General features: G+C 50.5%; 2 protein-coding genes across 6 annotated transcripts; one reads left to right on the top strand and one right to left on the bottom strand.

The window, feature by feature from the left end:
• The first annotated feature begins 937 nt into the window (after positions 1–937).
• Positions 938–17,262, top strand: usp49 (ubiquitin specific peptidase 49). 5 transcript variants are annotated; one of them, XM_015342802.2, is made up of 7 exons: positions 938–1,011; positions 9,761–9,884; positions 10,072–11,540; positions 12,620–12,827; positions 13,091–13,199; positions 13,319–13,524; positions 13,802–17,262. In XM_015342802.2, exons 3-7 carry the CDS (start codon positions 10,116–10,118, stop codon positions 13,918–13,920), a joined length of 2,067 nt encoding a protein of 688 aa, XP_015198288.2. In that variant the 5' UTR covers positions 938–1,011; positions 9,761–9,884; positions 10,072–10,115; the 3' UTR covers positions 13,921–17,262. The 5 variants fall into 5 exon arrangements, with proteins under 5 accessions (XP_015198288.2, XP_015198290.2, XP_015198287.2 ...); XM_015342801.2 differs by having other exon boundaries at positions 941–1,174; XM_006628608.3 differs by having other exon boundaries at positions 941–1,429.
• A 302-nt stretch (positions 17,263–17,564) lies between these two features.
• tomm6 (translocase of outer mitochondrial membrane 6 homolog (yeast)) lies at positions 17,565–19,471 on the bottom strand. Its single transcript, XM_006628479.3, has 3 exons — positions 19,037–19,471; positions 18,089–18,207; positions 17,565–17,679 (listed from the first exon to the last, which is right to left on the bottom strand). Exons 1-2 carry the CDS (start codon positions 19,423–19,425, stop codon positions 18,111–18,113), a joined length of 486 nt encoding a protein of 161 aa, XP_006628542.2. The 5' UTR covers positions 19,426–19,471; the 3' UTR covers positions 17,565–17,679; positions 18,089–18,110.
• Between the last annotated feature and the right edge of the window lie 206 nt (positions 19,472–19,677).

Here is a 19,677-nt window from a genome sequence, read left to right as displayed (position 1 = left end):
ATCACTCCTTATGGCGCAACGTCATGACTGAAATATATAAAAATGTATCGTAGGATATTTAGACTGTGCCCTAAACGAATGTCTATTTGTCTATTTGAAAACGAAATCCTTTAGGACACCCCTAAAAATGCAGCAGGTCCTTCAGTTTCGGTCGAGCGATCAGTGTAACGACGCGCAGCCGGGTGGGAACTGTTGAAGGAAATACCCACCGGGCCAGGTTGTACCCGGCTCCGGCTCCTAGCAAGGAGCCGCAACTTGTTGAAATGCGAGACATAGTGACGCCAAAAAGTGTTTTCTTCCCTTCAATATAATCGGCGTTAGAATAATGTCGGAAATTATAGTTAAATTAAGGCTGCGTCTTTGAAAAGCGAAAACCAGCTATTTTGACCACTTCTATTATGCCCAAGCAATGGTATTTTAATTTACATATATTTTAATTCGGTCCTAATCTTTTATTAACGTCTTCGGCACTGGCTTTATTTTCACACCCGGGCCTTGGGGTTTGTAGCAAGATGAGCATCAAAACAACTCTGTAAGGAATAATAATAATAAAAAAACGAAACGTTTATGCCTTTATAAATTCTCTTTGTCTGTGCGTGAATACCTTACTTACTACCCTTTCCGTCCAACCGAACTTACTGAGGAGAGCTGCGCAAGGTGCGTACGTCTCGATATAAACCCACCAGCGCTAGTAAAGAAGTCAGCGCATTGCGTAAGTGTTTGGGAATATAAATCCCCGTAGAGAAGCCGAGGATTCCCAGCCGCATGCCTACGTATTCGTCGTAACTTCCTTCCTTCTTACGGAAGAAATCGAGTAGTCTCACGTACGGCCATCTGTGAATCGGCTTTTTAAGGGCTTTCTGGTTGATGGATGTCCCAGCCGCCAATGGAGAACCGAGCCTACCAGTCGATGGATCCACTTCTGTCCAATCAGCGCGCCAGAGGGGGGCGGGACTCTTCCTGTTCGGTTGTCTCGCGGTCGGTGACAGCTCGCGCGTGCAGATGATGGCGGTAAATAAAAGCTCCACACAGACATATACAAAAAAAACAAGGATTTCTTAAAAAAGAAACGTATCTCTTTAAAAAGAACACTGCAACAACGGTTTACAGCAGAAAACCTCATCCTAACCACATTCATTTCCAGTACGACTTTTACAGCCTCTTAAAGTTTGAGGTGATTTTAAAAATCTTTTTTTCTTGTTTTGGGAGGCTGGGGTTTTTAATTTGGGGGAGACCGACCTCCTGTTGTTTTTGGGTCGTGTGCTTGTAGTTTTTTTTCCTTCCTTCTTGCTGGAAGCGCATTTGCCTTTGGCGATCTGCAGTGCCCCGGCGCCCCGCGTCCCTCGCGCTGCCGGGCGAAGTTGTCTCGCAGGAGCCGGGGAGCCCGGGTCTCGCGACTCGCGTCTCGGGTCTGCGGTCTTTGTTCTGGGTAAGTGAGCCGAGCTCGTGACGGGGACCAACACGCGAGCCGGAGCGGGCAGCGGAGCTCTCGTGCCCCGAGTTTCCCCTAGACGTGTTCGCCGGAATTGTTTACACGGACAAAAAAAAAAGCGGAGACAAATGGCAAAAACTGAGGTGAAAGCTGGGAAAGAGAAGCGCGTTTCCCCATACAGAGAAAGTTTATTGTCGTGCGCGGAGCCTCGGCTGCAGTGAGCCGGAGAAACTTTAGTTTCCCGCAGCGGAACTTGGCGAGCAGCTGGCCGAGTCCCTGCCGTTGTTTGTAAACGTGTCTTGGCGGCCGGGACAGCCGTGCGGAAGTGGGTCTCGGGATGGGCACGCAGTTGTGTGCTGGTTGTGGGCAAAGTGGCGATGCCGTTGGGCCTGAGAGCTCGCTAATCGTGGCATTTTGCTGCTGAACCCTTGCTTTGTCTCGGTGGCTGTCAGCAGAGCCCGGGCGAACTGGAAATCAGCTCATCAGGGGGCAAGGCTGGGGGTCGCCTGTGCTCGGTGCCCTCTCTTCATCCATGTTTAAACAGAAGCGTACTTCATATACTTTTGATATATGGACGGCTGGTACGTTTTCGTGATTCGGGGCAGTGGACATTGCTGACTCGCCACGTGGATTACTGTGACATGTTTTATCGTCTCTTACAGACCTCCCCAGTCTGCAGTCGAGGTGTCTGTGCGGGTTTGTCTTCCTGCTTCGCGCAGGACCGGGCTGTGTGGGTCCGTGGCCGTGGCCAGCTTGGTCAGCCTGAACAGCCCCTTTCTGCTGCCGGCTGCCTGTTGCTGGGTGTGTGGGTGACCCCTGTCTCTGGGGTCCAGGACCTCTGCCCACGGAGGGGCCCTCTGCTCTTTGTGTGGAGGGATTAGGCAGAGCAGAGAGCGCTCGTTCACTCCGCTTTCTGCAGAGTGATTAAAGGATCCTGTCCTCTCTGAAGACAGGAGAGTTTAGTCCGTCAGAAAAACTTGTTTTTAGAAGCATCTTTTAAACAGAATGAGTGGAATACCTTTCATTCTTAAAAACGAATATACCCTTATCTTGAAGAAGAATTCTTACTACAGATCTCTGCTGAATAAGGTGGCTTTGCTGGTGGCTCTATAGGGACTCCCAGTGCGCAGCAGTATAGTCTGTGTCGGGTCTTGCATGCACCTGCTTCCAGGTGCTTGATATGTAAGACCTGTTCACACATTTTAGAATATTTTCCCAGACAGATGTTCAGCTAAAACACGTATCAGTGTTTTCTTGTTGACAGCTGGACGAGAATCAGGCTGTGCTCCCGGGGTGCCTGTCATGTCTTTCCCAACAGCTGGACGAGGATCAGGCTGTGCTCCCGGGGTGCCTGTCATGTCTTTCCCAACAGCTGGACGAGGATCAGGCTGTGCTCCAGTGACACCTGTCCTGTCTTTCCCAACAGCTGGGCAGGATCCGGCTGCTCCAGTGACACCTGTCCTGTCTTTCCCAACAGCTGGATGAGGATCAGGCTGTGCTCCAGGGCCGCCTGTCCTGTCTTTCCCAACAGCTGGACGAGGATCAGGCTGCTCCAGTGGCACCTGTCCTGTCTTTCCCAACATCTGAATGAGGATCAGGCTGTGCTCCAGGGGTGCCTGTCCTGTCTTTCCCAACAGCTGGATGAGGATCAGGCTGTGCTCCAGGGCCGCCTGTCCTGTCTTTCCCAACAGCTGGACGAGGATCAGGCTGCTCCAGTGTTGCCTGTCCTGTCTTTCCCAACAGCTGGACGAGGATCAGGCTGATCCAGTGTTGCCTGTCCTGTCTTTCCCAACAGCTGGACGAGGATCACTGTGCTCCAGGGCCGCCTGTCCTGTCTTTCCCAACAGCTGGACGAGGATCAGGGTGTGCTCCAGGGCCACCTGTCCTGTCTTTCTGAGCTACAGGGAGGAGTCCCAAAGCTGCAGCTTAGTGTAGGGGCTCCATGGCCATACCCCTGCATGGGTCAGGCACCAGCCGGGTGCGAGGCGCTGTTAGCTTGGGGGTCAGCAGGGGGGAGAGCTGGGCGCTGTCCAGGACTGGAGGGGGCAGGTTGTTAATGTGGTTTAATGTGATGCATTAACCTGTCTGCTGACTGGGGTGGCTGTGAATTTGTGTTTCCATAAGCCCGTGTGGTCACAGAGGTCTATCCTGTCTCAGAGTTTGAATATGGGTTCCTGTACTGTGGCATGGATCTGCACTGTCCTGCGAAACCCCTTGCCTGGTCTGACTGTAATCCACTTTCTATTCACTCGTCTCCTTAAGCCGATAAGCAGACTAAGTATTGTAGACGCAGATTCTTCATCTTACCGAAGGATCTGTTCTTTTCTTGTGTGGCGTTTATTAGCTGTGTGCTCTCGTTCCTCCATGAGGGAGCTGAGTCCTTGACTGTTCCCCAGAGCTGCTCTGTGCTGTGAAAACAGGGTGTGGTGGCTGGGGACCACGTTACTCTCAAAAACAGCCTCTCTGAAGGGCTTGGTGCTAATTGGTGCTACGCCCCTGACAAATTGTGATGTGACCTTTACTTGGCAAGTCCATGAGAATATCTGTGAAATCATTTATATTTTTGTTAATGGAAGCTGGAGATGTGCTTGAGAATCCAGCACTGACACGAGATCTGTCTTCATTTCTGTGAATAGGAGTGAAGTGTGAATTTTCTTGCTGTCGCTATGCACTCTCTGCATCTGAAGTTATTTCTTATCAGGGCATGAAATCATTTTTCAGGATGCACGAGCAGAATATTCTTTGGAAGCTAGAAGTCCAGATTGCTTGCTTCTGTCTTTTGCCAGCAGAGTTGGCATTTCAAATTTTCCAGTGTGTGCTCTGCTCAGCCTGCACAGCTGTAGACCTGTACACCTGGGTTCTAGTGTTCAGCCTGGTCTGTTCCTCCTTGTTGCAGTGTTGCCAAGGCTGTGGCACATGTTGTGTGTGTGTGTGCATCCTCTGAAACATGTGCTGTAACTTTAAAACACCTACTGTCTGTCTGACCTGACTCAGCATCATGGAATTCGGCATATTGGTGGTCTTGAAGCTACAAGTGCCCAGAACACAGCCTCATCCCACAACATTCCTTTCATTTTTCCAGAGATAATATTTCAGGCATTTTCTTTACTGTTTTCTGAGCTCGTGCAAAGGCTCAGGTACGTGGCAATGGAAATCAAAGCGTTTTCCTCCTTCCTGGGTTTGTATGGTACAGCCGGTCTTTTCAGAGAGTTGTTTGCTGCGCCGTACAGGGAGTGGAGTCTGATGGTGTCGCTCTGGCGCGAAATTATCCAGCTTGAAACTGCTGGGACTACTGCTGTGTGGGTGTTTCCCAGCCTCTGACAGAGAAAGGCTCGAGATGCAGGGTGTCAGTGGGAGTGTCAGTAGAGCACAGACAGTCTCCATGCTTGTGTGACAGGAATTTTCTTTTGGACCAGACCTGGGCTAGTTGTTTTGCTGAGCTGAGTGGTCTGTGCCCGCCAGGTGTGGGGGATACCCAGAGCTGACCGAGTTTCCTCTGTTCAGAAAGATAATATTACTTAACCAAAGCCAGCCAGCAATAAAGGGGTTCTCATGTCAGTACCTACAACCTACGTTCTTGATCCAAAAACTGTAGATTACAGGGGTGTGCAGTACATAATGACAGAACCCAGCCTACTCTGGAAAGAAAGTAGGGGACCTTTCGTGTTCTGAGAGCTGAGCAGCCTGCCCAGCCCTGCCAGTGGCACAGAGACATGAGGGATCATTCACAAAGCAGCAGGAAGACCAGACAGCTACTCTGGCATGTAGGTGAAATGAACTCTTACCTGTAGCCCTGCCTGCTCTCTTGTGTAATACAGCAGTGGGTGCAGATTCAAGCCCTGCCTATGTAACACGGCACTGTGAGTGTGGACACCAGTGGGAGCAGGTTCCAGCCCTGCCTGTGTAACACAGCACTGTGATTGTGGACACCAGTGGGAGCAGGTACCAGTCCTGCTTGTGTAACACAACATGGTGACTGTGCACAGCTTAGCTCAGCTACAGGCCACAGGCGGTCGCACTGACCAGGGAGGTGGATCTGGGAGAGAGTGTGTATGTTGTCCACATTGTAGTTAGTAATCCTGAAATGTTACTGCCAGGGGCAAACAAATTAGGTATTTTAAGGCTGGGATTGACCATGCTTCGGCACTGGAAGGTTTGTGTTCTTAGCTTTAAGAAAAGACTGCTCGGCTGTTTGACAACACAGATGAAGTGGGGTTGGATGCCTTTTTTAAATTACAGTCTCCTTAATTAAACTGTGTTATTTGTGCACTGATGGCAACGAGGAGAGACCCTACTTCCAGTGTTGGGTCTCTCTCAGCCTGCTCGGCCTGGGGGACAGGGGGGACCAATTTATCCCTGTCTGGGGGATTAACCTTAAATGGCTGCAGTCCTCTGGGACAAGTGAGGAGGCATGGAGGCAGTTGCTGAGTTTAAGTCGCCATTTTACTTATCTTTATTAATCAGTTAAGTGTAAAAAGGTGCTGCTGGGCCTGTTAGTGTCTGGCTATCCGGGGGGGAGTGTGTTTCTCAATCAGGCAGAAACAGACACTTGTGCAGTGAACATACTGTACAAAGATCAATGACAAATGTCCAGTCCCCTCCCTCAGCTGCGAGTGAGCGCTGTGTCCAGTCCCCTCCCTCAGCTGCGAGTTCATCTGAGAAATAGGAAGACTTTCTCCATTTACTCCGGCAGTGCTGAATGGAGGTACCGTGAAATGAATAGCAGAGCCTGCTGGGCTGATTCTTATCTCTCTGCTAGGAAGTCTTCATTTTTACGACGTACATGACCAAGCAGAGGCAGGGCAGCGTGGCCCCCTGCACACAGGCCGCACAGGGAGTGGAGATAGTGTCACTCTGGCGCGAAATTATCCAGCTTGACCCTGCTGGGACTACCGGTATGTGGGTGTTTCCGGGCATCCTGGACCTGTGCCGGAGAAGGGCTCGAGGAGCAGGGTGTCAGTGGGACAGATGTAGACAGTCTCCATGTTTGTGTGACAGGAATTTCCTTTTGGACCAGACCTGGGCCTGAACCCTCCTTCTGTCAGGCAGAGTGCTCCCTTCTCTGCTTTTTAACACCAGTGTTCAGTTCTCAACCGGGACCTCAGAGCAGCGAGGAGATCGGCGGCTCATTGCCTTGATGTGGTGTCTGTAATATTGCAGGTGTTTCAAGCACACTTGTGCAGTTCCTGAGTCTGTAGCGGAAGAAATTATCTTTAGCTTCATTTGCCTAATTCTTGTTTATTTGTACTATAGTTGAGGGCCAGCACAGGCTTTCACCTTAAGTTCCATTACATCCATTACAGTAAAATTGTATTTCAAATCATCTCACTCGTGATCCCATGAACAACAGGCTCTGCTTCCATGCCCCTCCTTGGTGCTCCTGCTTGTCCCAGAGTTTTCACCGACAGTGATCAATACCCTCCTGTGCTCAAGCAGCAGTGGGATGCGCCGAGAATTCCCAACATATCCCGTGCTCTCCTCTTCCCTGCAGCTCCTGGCTGTACTGCATAGATTGAATCTCCTCGGAGAGCAGAACCCGTCCAGGCGAGGAGGAGGACAGCCCAGCCCCTCCCGGCGCAAGCAGGCAGGCAGTCTGACCTGCACAGCCAGGCTGCGATTTGTTCCAGCTTGAATTTGCAAGCCAAACGAAGGGAAAAAAAGCATTACCTCATAGAGTCCAGTTCCATGTCAGGAGAGAGCAGTGTGGCGTCTGTAGGGTCTGTTAGGTGTCAGTGGGGAGCAGTGTGGCGTCTGTAGGGTCTGTTAGGTGTCAGTGGGGAGCAGTGTGGCGTCTGTAGGGTCTGTTAGGTGTCAGTGGGGAGCAGTGTGGCGTCTGTAGGGTCTGTTAGGTGTCAGTGGGGAGCAGTGTGGCGTCTGTAGGGTCTGTTAGGTGTCGGTGGGGAGCAGTGTGGCGTCTGTAGGGTCTGTTAGGTGTCAGTGGGGAGCAGTGTGGCGTCTGTAGGGTCTGTTAGGTGTCAGTGGGGAGCAGTGTGGCGTCTGTAGGGTCTGTTAGGTGTCAGTGGGGAGCAGTGTGGCGTCTGTAGGGTCTGTTAGGTGTCAGTGGGGAGCAGTGTGGCGTCTGTAGGGTCTGTTAGGTGTCGGTGGGGAGCAGTGTGGCGTCTGTAGGGTCTGTTAGGTGTCGGTGGGGAGCAGTGTGGCGTCTGTAGGGTCTGTTAGGTGTCGGTGGGGAGCAGTGTGGCGTCTGTAGGGTCTGTTAGGTGTCAGTGGGGAGCAGTGTGGCGTCTGTAGGGTCTGTTAGGTGTCAGTGGGGAGCAGTGTGGCGTCTGTAGGGTCTGTTAGGTGTCGGGAGGGAGCAGTGTGGCGTCTGTAGGGTCTGTTAGGTGTCTGTGGGGAGCAGTGTGGCGTCTGTAGGGTCTGTTGGGTGTCAGTGGGGGAGCAGTGTGGCGTCTGTAGGGTCTGTTGGGTGTCAGTGGGGAGCAGTGTGGCGTCTGTAGGGTCTGTTAGGTGTCAGTGGGGAGCAGTGTGGCGTCTGTAGGGTCTGTTAGGTGTCGGTGGGGAGCAGTGTATCGTCTGTAGGGTGCTGTTCGGTGACAGTCGCTTAGAATTGGAGCAGCAAGTCTAGTGTTGTTTTTGGACCAAGTGCTGGTAATACCACAGAAATAGTTTTCTTAAAATAAATAAATAAAATTTTCTTAGTCAAGTTGAAAACTGCAGAATGTTAAGTAAACAGTAACTATAGTCAATTTTTTTATTATTCTATTGCTTGATGTATTTTCTTGTTTTGTTCTGTGAAAAGTCGGATTTGGTCATTTCCAGATTCTTCCTGTGCCATAATTAAGCCCTTTTCCCTATTTCATGTGTTTTTCCTTGAATGGTTTATTTTGTTAAAAACCCATAATTTTTAATTGGTGTTTTTCTGATTCTCTGAGCCCGAGCATTAAGAGCTTAAAATGAAGAGCCTGGTTATGGCTGGAATATGGGATCCCAAATGCTAATGAGGCCTTGTAATTAACTTGCTTTTATGCAAATGGCCTGTCACAGTGTTCCCATGGAGCCAGCTAGTCTTTGATCTGAGCTCTCCCCAATGGCCGCCGAGGGAGCCGGCAGCTGTGGGCAGGTTAGCGAAGGGTGATAATAGAGAAGCTCTCCGCAGCCCGAGAGGAGAGGGGGGGGGTGGCGCGGCTGATCTTTCCAGCCCTCTGATTGGTTCCCTTGTTCCCTCTGTGTTGCTGCTCTGCTGAATGGCCAGAAATCAGGGAGGAGCTAAATTCAAATCTGCTTAGCAACAGGAAGTCTGAGAGTGCACCTTGTTCGGCATGGGAAAGACCTTTCTGATAGAAAGAGAATTCCGCTCAGAGGTGGTCTGTCTGGACTCTCCAGGTTTCTCTCCCCGTGGCAGAGACTGGGGCTGATGTCATGGCCCTTCCTGAGCACAATCCCAAGCACGTGTGCACACGGATGGGCTGGGCTTCATATAACAAGTGCAAATAGTTTTCAAGCCCATCTTGCAAAACAAAACATAAACTGTGTATATATATATATCATAACATGAAAAGGAATAGATTTTCCTAAACATGAAGAGTCAGTAGAGCCTGAAAGAGATCCTCTTTCTCACTACACGGACGAGACACTTGTGAAGGAGTCGCTGAGGTGAAATACTGCTGAAGATGTGAGGGAGAAGACAGGAACACTACGGACTGGCTTTTAATTTGTAGTAAGATCCATTGCTTCACTCCAGACACTGTTCCTCGGCAGTTTATCCAGGTTTTTAAATCCGTCCAAACTTTGTTATACTGTCCAGCTTCATGGCTGTTTCTTCCCGCTTGCTCACTCAGGACATGGTGGAAGGCTGGAGGCTGGGTGCCTTGGTGTATCAGGAATGTATGACAGCAGAGCTACTTGTAAACCTGTTTGATGGGGAATACCATCAGCACTTACTCTTACTAACTCGGCTGTCTTTACAAACGAATCTGAGGGCAGCCCGTTTGCATCATTGGTGTGCTGCTGTCACATGAGTCAAGAAGCTCGTTCTGCCCTTTCTGGACTTCAGGGTGTGAGGTGTGGCCGAGCCTGTGTGCCCGACCCTGGGACTGCAAACCCGTTTTACTCCCAGGCCTCAGAGGCTACTGACCACTGCGTAGGAAATGTGAGCAGTCAACATCTGTGCAGGCATACGGGAGCACGTGCTCTCACCATCACGCACGAGTGGCTCTGGGCTTGATCTCTCAGAACGCTGTGGTCTGTCCCCCTCGCTCTCCCTACCTCCCTACCTAGTTTTTTTTTTTATAGTGCTTGGTGGACCTTTAAACTTCACTCGCAAGTCCTGGTCCTTATTTCTCACGAGACTCCTGTTTGCCTGTGTTTCAGAGCGGTTTTCCTGCATGATGAGGAGGGCGCCAGGCCTGCCAGCCAGCGCGTCCTGAAGCTGCAGAGAGGGTGCGATGTTGACGGGGCAGCCCCCGGTGTCTCAGCGTACCGGGTCCCTGTCCCAGTAAGTGCTGCGTCACAGCCTCTTCGTCCTCTGCGTAAAAGCAATCCCACAAGTACGGCTCAGAGAGAGTTTTTTTCCCCTCAGTCTTCCCAGCTCGCGGCCTGCTTGAGCTCAGTGTCTCTGCCCTGCCCGTGTCCAGCTGGCAGCTCGAAGTGACGGTGCTGTCCCGCTCTCCTCCCCCCTGCAGCATGAGCCTGTGCGCCACGGGCGGGCGGCAGCGTTGACTGAGCCATGGACCGGTGCAAGCACGTGGGCCGCCTGCGCCTGTCCCAGGACCACTCCATCCTGAACCCCCAGAAGTGGCGCTGTGTGGCCTGCCGGACCACCGAGTCGGTGTGGGCCTGCCTGAAGTGCTCGCACGTGGCCTGCGGGCGCTACATGGACGAGCACGCGCGGCAGCACTTCCGGGAGTCGCGCCACCCGCTGGCCATGGAGGTGCGCGAGCTGGACGTCTTCTGCTACGTCTGCGACGACTACGTGCTGAACGACAACGCCGAGGGCGACCTGAAGCTCCTGCGGGGGGCGCTGTCCACGGTGCGCGACCCCTCGTGCCCCGGCCGGCGCAGCCTGCGCTCCCTGGCCGCGGGGGACAGCCCCTCCTGCGAGCCCGCCAGCCCGCGGCCCAGCATGCAGGCGGCGCTGTGGCACCGGCGGCAGGCCCTGCTGCGGCGGGCCCTGCGGGCCTGGTTCCGCAGGAGCTCGCGCGGCCGGCAGCGGCTGGAGGAGCAGCGGCGGCAGGAGGAGCTGGAGCGCCGCAGGGAGGAGCTGCGCCGGCGGCGCCGCGAGGTGAAGCGCCGCCTGCTGGAGGAGCTTGCCAGCTCCCCGCCCAGGAAGAGCGCCCGGCTGCTCACGCAGGCGCCCCGGGACCCCGTCCTCATCCCCCGCAAGTTCAGGGACCCCCCGGAGCGCACGCCCCCGCAGGCGCCCCCCGCCTTGCTGGGGCTGCCCCGCAAGTCCGTGAGGAGTGGGAACGCCGCCCGGCTGCGGAAGTACTACTCCTACACCACGTCCCGGCGGAAAGTGGCCCCGGGCGTGACGGGGCTGCGCAACCTGGGCAACACCTGCTACATGAACTCCATCCTGCAGGTGCTCAGCCACCTGCAGAAGTTCCGCGAGTGCTTCCTCACCCTGGACCTGTGCGAGACCGAGGAGCTCCTGGCCAAGACCAACAGGCCCCGGGGCGGGGCGGGGCTTTCGGGCAAGGTGGTCAACGGCACGGCCCACTCCGGCACCGCCTCCGGGCGGAACGACAAGCCCGCCCCCGGGGGCCTGTCGGCCGCTGGCAAGCAGGGCCCCCTGCCCAGCCTGAACGCGGCCGAGCTGGTGCAGCCCAAGGAGCCGCGGTCCTCCTCCCGCCAGCAGATGTCGCTGTGTCACGAGCTGCACACGCTGTTCCGGGTGATGTGGTCGGGCCGCTGGGCGCTGGTCTCCCCCTTCGCCATGCTGCACTCCGTCTGGAACCTGATCCCGGCGTTCCGGGGCTACGACCAGCAGGACGCCCAGGAGTTCCTCTGCGAGCTGCTGGACAAGGTGCAGCAGGAGCTGGAGTCCGAGGGCACCAAGCGCAAGATTGTCATCCCCATCTCCCAGCGGAAGCTCACCAAGCAGGTCCTCAAGGTTGTCAACACCATCTTCCATGGACAGCTGCTCAGTCAGGTGGGGCTTCGGGCTGCGTCTGTGATGGCATCAGGTTTAGTGGAAGCATCTAAACCTCGATTAAGGGAAGACTGCTCCTTAGCACAGCGTTTTATTTCTTCCCCTGGTCCTTTAGTTGCACTTTCAGGTGAAGTGAAGGCTCAAGCAGGTGTGAGGAATTGCCGCACGCAGATTCTTCCATCAGTTCCCACTGATTAGTGAGTGATCAGTGCACCAGAACTGTAGTTGTTTTTACAAGAAGTGTTGTTAGAAAACCACGTAGTAGAGCACTGCGTTCTGCAGCTGTAAGTGTGTCTGGCGTTTTGGCGTGTGAGCATCATATATCGTAACTGCGTGCGGAGCATTGAGAGCAATTAGATAAAGCGGAGAACAGTAAGATTCTGTACGGCTCCTGGAGTTTCTGGAGGAATGCAATCTTGTGCGTGATACTTTGTAATTTGCTTAGTCAGAGATGGTGGGGAAGATCTGACTCTGCTGACTGAGCTGAAGGAGCACACGCACAAAACCACTGTGCAGCAGCGCTGCAGGCTGTGTCCCTGCAAACAGATGGCACCGTTGTTCCCTTCACATGAACAGTTGTAAATTTAGAAGGGTGTTTTTTGTAAAACCTAACTCAATAAAAGGTGAACCCATGAATTTTGCAGCAGACATGAAGTGATGTCTGCAGTGTTGCCTGAAGCAGCTGCAGCTACTTGGAATCTGTTTCTGTTCTTCTGATAAACTATAAACTGTGTCTGTACACAGCTACATGCCCAAATGACTGATGATGTAACACTCCCCAGAAAAGTACACAAGCACAGCTGTAGTACGCACTACAAGGTTGAACTGTGAAGGCAGTATAAGAATGATAGTAACACTGTTTTAAGGTCTCAGTTATCTCTCAGGTAAAAGGGAAGTATGACTTATTCAGGGTTTTGTGATCGTGTGACATCTGCGATGAACTAGAGCTGTTTAACTGGGAGGACTGGCACCACCGTGGCTGCTGTCGTCTGTTGCACATCCAGAACTGGACTCCCCCTTCCTCCCCCTCTCCAGCAGCAGGGCTGGACTCATCCTTGCTCTGCTTCTCTGTGCTGCAGGTCACCTGCCTGACCTGCAACTACAAGTCAAACACGGTGGAGCCCTTTTGGGACCTGTCCCTGGAGTTCCCGGAGCGCTACCACTGCGTGGAGAAGGGTGCTGGCACACTGGCCTACCACAGCGACTGCACGCTCACCGAGATGCTGGCCAAATTCACCGAGACGGAGGCTCTGGAGGGGAGGATCTACGCCTGCGATCAGTGCAACAGTCAGTACTATAGATTCCAGGGCGCCGGTCGCACGCCGGCGGGGACCGTACGGACTGGGACCGTCGAGACTGCCGAGTTGACTACTGTGACGGCTGTGCTTCGTAGACTTATATAACTCTGTGTCTACCTCACTGTGTTGTAGCTGTGTAGCTGCTGAGTAAATGATTTCCTTATGAGCCTTTAGTAGACTTTTGCTTTGCATGTTTTCTGCGCTCCCAGACAGAACGCTTCTGACTGGCTGCTTCCTCTCACTGTGATTCAGGTAAGAGGCGGAAATCCTCCCCGAAGCCCTTGGTTCTCACGGAAGCATGTAAACAGTTACTGATCTACAGGCTACCTCAGGTCCTGCGGCTTCACCTCAAACGGTTCAGGTGAGTCTCTATGGTGCGGGAAGGGCAAGGTTTGTGGGTGTCATTCCGTCTCTGAGGGGCACCCAGCCCCTGTTGGTCACAGGTGTGCAACATACATGATGTCACCCTCCATACTACAGGTGGTCTGGTCGCAATCACAGAGAGAAGATTGGGGTGCATGTGACCTTCGACCAAGTTTTGAACATGGAGCCTTACTGCTGCAAGGACTCCCTCTCCTCTCTGCACAGGGAGAGCTTCACCTATGACCTGTCTGCTGTTGTCATGCACCACGGCAAGGGGTTCGGCTCAGGACACTACACTGCTTACTGCTACAACACGGAGGGGGGTGAGTGTGAGAGGGAGGGGAACGAGACACTGCATACTGCATACTGGGGGGAAGGAGAGGGCAGACACTGAGTCATGAGAGCAAGAGAGACTGCCCCGCCATACTCCACACACCCCACACCATCCTCAGCGACATGACGGGGGTAGAAAGGCCAGTGAGTTCTAAAAATCATGGCAGGATACAACATAATTGGTCTTGTGCTTGTTTATATTGTTGTTTATATCATTGTTGAAAATGCCCTGAATTTGAACATAATTACCATCTTTTGACTTGCAAGGTTTCTGGGTTCACTGCAATGACTCCAAGATGAACGTCTGCAGCGTGGAGGAGGTGTGCAACACTCAGGCCTACATCCTGTTCTACACTCAGCGATCTGCAGAGGCCAGCATGGCCTGACCCTCTCACCCGCGTCTGTCCTGCCCCACCGCGCTCTGGACTCTTCGCCGGCTGTGGGGCCCTCCTGCTACAGCATCACCCCTGGGGCGGAGAGCAGCACGCCAGACTCCGTCAACGAGCGGATTGCTCCAGCACTGGCACCTGCGCTGTCATCTCGCCAACTGGGGGCGCTCTGGGGGGGTCAGCAAGAATTAGAGACATGGGAAGGTGGGGAGTGATGGGAAAGCGTGTCTCTGCGGTGAATGATGGGAAGGTGTGAGTGTCTCCGCGGGGAGTGATGGGAAGGCGTGAGTGTCTTCGTGGGGAGTGATAGGAAGGCGTGGGTGTCTCTGTGGGGAGTGATGGGAAGGCGTGAGTGTCCCTGGGGGGGGAGTGTCTCCGCGGGGAGTGATGGGAAGGCGTGAGTGTCTCCGCGGGGAGCGATGGGAAGGTGTGAGTGTCTCTGGGGGGCGTGACTGTCTCCAGGGTGCATGATGGGAAGTATGACTGTTGCTGCTGGCCTCGGCGAGGGGGAGACGGAGGCTTGAGGCTTGAACGGTTAGGTGCTGACGAGTTGTGAGGCGCTGAGGAGACTGCTCCTGGAGCTGAAGACTGATGAGATGAAAAGTGCAGAGGGAAGACTGGGAAACGGGTGGCTCTGGGGGTTAGGAAGAAGACTGATAGGTGATGAGGAGAGTTCTTCCAAATGGGTCTGAGATTAAAGCAGCTGGGAGAAGGTCTGTGTTTGTCTTTTATTTTGGCAGGGATAGTTTTTCCATCAGGCTCCAGATGTGAGTGGGGGAGAAGAGTGACCATGCAGCCTAGTGACGCACTGTGACAGAAAAACGAGATTCAGGAATTGTGCAAATTTTTATTGCAATGTTTTCTACATTACTGTGTTCTTCTTTGGGTGTGTGCTTGACAAAGAGGTGATTTATCTCATCTCTCCTTTATCTCTCGATGGGAATGTTAAAACGCAGAACCTCAATCTTCACACGCTTTTACTCCAAATCTGAGTAAACAAGTCTGATCGCTGTGGCTGAGAGAACAGCAGAAGTTCGTTTACACACCTCCGCTCTGGCTGGCTCACAGTTTAAAGAGTTTAGTCACTGGCATTTTTTCCCAGCAACCTCTCTAACCCAAGCAGCAAATTCTCCTTGATACATTTTCTGACGGCTGTGCATCTGTACCAGTTTACCTGCTGTTAGCTCTGCTGGCTCTCAGGATACCAGTTCTAAGTACAGTGCAGTCTCAGTTTGCTTTCTTACAGGACTGTGTACTGTATAGTTTGCCAAGTCGGAGCTTCAGGCTGTTCATTGGAAAGTGTGGCATTCCCTATGCTGCTGTTTCACACAGTCCTGCCATTTTCAGGATGACGAATTGCAGGTTTTTTCTTTTGTCAGCTAGCCCTAGTCACCACTGACTCTTTCGACTGTTTTTCTGTTTCTGGGGCAGTGGGGCTTAATGAGATGGTTTTTTTTTTAAATAGTCTTGACATGCAGAGCCATGGGGGTAACTGATGCATCATGTCAGTGTTGAGTGGGCATCCTGCCCTTAGTGTTCAGGGTGGTGCACCATGTCAGTGTTGAGTGGGCATCCTGCCCCTAGTGTTCAGGGTGGTGCATCACGTCATAGTTGATTGGGCATCTTGCCATTAGTGTTCAGAACAGTGAATTCGGTCAGTGCTGAGTGGGAATCCAGCCCCTAGTGTTTTGATATGTGGTTGACACTGGGCCCATCTTAACTTGACATTCTGTCGTCTATTGTGGCCACCATCAGCATCCAGCGCAGCAGAGCTCCACTCTGGGCAAAGTGCAGCTGACAAACTTCTGCTGTGCTTCTCTGCTCACGTACCAGCAGCCCTGCCTCTCAGGAGCACCAACCAGTGTTTCCCCTCGTATCTGCAGCCATTACAGACCACAGGGCTGTGCCTGCTGCACCCTGCCTAGTGGAAGAGGCACAGATAACATTTTCCTCCACATGTCTTACCAAGTTTTATTTACACATCATTTTTTCAAGATGGGGGGTGGTTTACTGTGTCACAGAACAGCCTATACAGGTTTTAACTTCCTATCCGAATACTGTGTGCAAACCGGACCTCTTAACGGGTGCCTTCAGAAGCCCAGTGACATCAGCTCAGCTGCTATGCAGACTGCACAACTTATTGACGATTGAAATATTTTACCTTGGTCCTATCTTTAAAATCATAACTTGAACATAGACTCTGTCTGCCCCCATGACCCAGTTTCTGGATTGGCAGATGTATGGGAAATGGCTCACTCTTCCTGTTGTTTGCTGGTACAGAAGTGGAGTCCCCCACCTCCAATTTTCTAACTGACATTGAACTGATGACAAAGAAGGCTTCTTAAACAATGTGCCAGAAGAAGGGTGCAGCTTTTAAACCTGTGAATTTCATTTCTGTTGATGTATGAAATCAATTATTTCATTTCTGTGTGAAACCTTTTGTTGTTTTTGGATGAAATCAATCTTCAAGTGATTTAATTCCCTTTCAGAAAGAATGTTTAATGTCACATCTCCCACCACCCCAAATCAAGTGATCTGAGCATTGTTGAAACAAATCAAAGCATATTCTCTAAAGGACCAAAGCACTCCCCTGATATGCCGTATCTCTAGATTGTTCAAAAGCAGGGCAGGCAGGCAGGAAAAGAGAGATCTCGCTTATTTGGTGCCTTTTCTTACTGCTGACTCACTGCTGCCCTCCCCTGGAGGAGAATCGGTAATGCAAACGAACCAATCGAGTTAACATCCTGGGTCGAATTCATGGAAAAAACATTTTCCAACACGTTATATTTTACATCCGTTTTGACTCTATCAAAAAACAGTGTTAAAGGGTGAATCTATAATCTTTCAATATACTGAGTAAGAAGTCATATCAGGTAATAGTTTCTTTTCTAATATCAGGATCCTCATCATCCCCCATCCAGTTTGCTTCATTCCAAAGTAATTAGATCTGGACTCTGAGGTTTTTGCTTACAAAAGGTGTAAATAGCGTGTTGGAATATATTTTATGAATACGTCCCCTTGTGTCTTGTCACAACAAAGTGACCCTTATGTATTTTGATTTTTTCATACCTGTATAAAGAATCAGTCCTTAACCAGCATATTAAATCTCAGTATGATCTAGTCTGCATCTGGAACTTTGTAATATATTGAGATTCTTGGGTTTTTTTTTTTAATAGAGGGATGGTAAGGGCAGTGTACTTCTGAAATCAATATTTTTTTCTAACTGAGTTGCTCTGGCCTACTGTAACTAGAACATTCTTGTTTGTTTTGTTGCCTTGAAATTTTAAAATGGAAAACCTCTTTGCGATTGCTGGCTCAGAGTAAACGTCATTCTTAAGATTCCTGTGTTGTTTCCTTTCTTTTAAAAGCTCTACACTGGAATCACATGCTCCATGTTTCACTATTTACCAATAACCCAAGGCTCTTCTAAAGCTAATCCTACATTTTTAAAACCTTTCTGAGAACAAGTTGGGTCTTCAAGAAAATATTCTTGAAGACTCTTAAGGAAAAGCAGCACTTCTAAGATTAGACTGAGTGTATTTCACTCCCTAAAGAAATCTTCACAGGCTCTCCCATAGAAAAGCCTAGTGAGATGATAATCCTTTGTGTTAGCAAAATTTATTTTACATGACCCAGAGAAATGTTTTTACACAAACAGTTTTATTGTTTCTTAAATACAAAGAAAAAAGGAAAGTAGACCTCCACTGGTGCTCTTCAGAAATCCAGTCCCTTTTGAAGCATTTTGGTCATAAGCACCTGTGAATTATAACATTGGATTAATTTTTTAAATTCCAATATAAGAATGCTAAGTTATTCCTTGAAGTCACGTGGATAATTGTTTACTAAAACTGAACGTTTCAGTGCAGATGTTAGGTTCATTGCCACATATTCATGAGATTTGTCTCTCAGTCAAGCTTCTGGGTACCCAAACCTCCCCAGAAAATCTTTAACCCCCAGGCTAGAATGAAATCGAGGCAATAAAATATATTCACAAGTGGGTTCAATTTGACATCTTAAAATGAACAGACTAGCTGCAAATTCTGCTAATTTATATATTTTAGATCCGAAAATCTAAAATATACCATAATAGAAATAGACCATAATCTGATGTGCTCTAATGGAAGAACGGGGACTCTTCTTCTGGGGTAACAGCTATGTACTGTACCTTATTCTGGGTGCACTTGTATTCAGGAAATCGGCTGTGGAGACATCAAGTCAAAGTCGGATAAATTCCTTGCCACCCAAACGCCGGCTGCAAAGAGTCCCAAATTCACCAACAGATTCCTGAGGGGAAAAAAAACAAAGGGCTGTCAGGAATTTTAGAGTTGTAGTTTGCAAATGGTCGATGTCAAGATGATACCAGCCTTAAACAGTTCAGAACAAAAGCATTGCAAATGAGAGGAGGCCATTCAGCCCATCTGTCCTGTAAGATTTTTTGCAGGTTAATGACACAAGAATATCTAGGTCTTGATAAGGTAACTGATTCCATAGAATGATTGCTGAGAGTTGGTTCCAGACTCCCCAAAACCTCTGTGTACAGAAGGGTCTCCTGTTCCGTCTTGAATGGCCCTAAACTTCACTTCCTCTTGTGGTCCCAGATCCTTGTGTTTCTGTGGAGCTGGTTAATGCCTGTCTACACATAAGTTTAGATACCTCTCCCACTGCATGGCGTGGTCTACCTAAGTATTTATTACACTTCCCCACTGTGAACACCAGCTTCCACATTGTCAGCAGTGGACGAGCCTCAGTTTTCCTCACTAATCACCTGCAGACTCCCGTACCAGGTTTACACCGATAACCACACAAGAGCTGTGAACATTCAAATAGTGTCATTAAAAATCCTACTGTACCAGACTGTTGGATATACAGTTACAATGAAGCACTCGACTGTTATAGTACAGCTACAGTAGTCTAGATTGTTATAGAATACAGTTACGGTACAGTACTAGATTGTTACAGAACTATATTCGATTTTTCCATAGATACTGCGATCGTAATAAAAGCAGTCAGGGTTTTGATGGAAGGTACTGCATCACTGTTCTTATGTGGTTGGGGCGGTCGCTGAGCCCAGTAACGCTCCACTTTAACACGAAGAGGGGAATTATACCCCTACCTTCTGAAGTCGTTCCGGTCGGTGGCGAAGCTGTAAGCACTGCAGATCCAGTCCTTCACGCCGGACGGGCTCGGTGCAGCTTTCTTCCCCGTCATGCTCTCTTTCTGCGCGATATCCAGAGCTGAGCAGCGGGCAGGCACGCACCAGCAAGAGCACAGGAAGTTTGCACCAAGAAAGCCTCTCCTGCAGGAGGTGAGTAACACTGAAAAGGGTACGACGGGAACTGGAGGTTTGAGCTGACTCTGGTTCCTCCTGCCTTCTCCTCCCCTTTCCCTTATTTGGGTTAATTTAACCTTTTTAATGACGACTCGTGGTTTTAAAAAGCCCCGTTCGATGCACTCTCTCGTAAGATGTCGTACAAAATAGGGGTTTTTGTTGTTCACAAACATGAATATTTTTTTTTAGCAATGAAGTTTACTTTAGACAAGATTCTTAGAAAACTCTGTACGACACAGCTCGGAAAATGTCCGAACGGAGTATTTGATTCAGAGATATTACCGGTACCGGTACTCAGCGATACATGGATAAATTGCAGTAATCTATAGTCGTGTCCTAATTATACCCCAAGTTATCCGGCCCCGGCCTTGAGCACTGATAAGCCCCGTGAATTAACGCAGTTTGGAAACATTAGTTAGCAGGAC

The sequence above is a fragment of the Lepisosteus oculatus genome, chromosome 5 (genome assembly GCF_040954835.1).
Source record: "Lepisosteus oculatus isolate fLepOcu1 chromosome 5, fLepOcu1.hap2, whole genome shotgun sequence".
NCBI classification, from domain to species: domain Eukaryota; kingdom Metazoa; phylum Chordata; class Actinopteri; order Semionotiformes; family Lepisosteidae; genus Lepisosteus; species Lepisosteus oculatus.
Note: the sequence above shows the minus strand (reverse complement) of the source record. Positions and strands in the feature narration are given on the sequence as shown.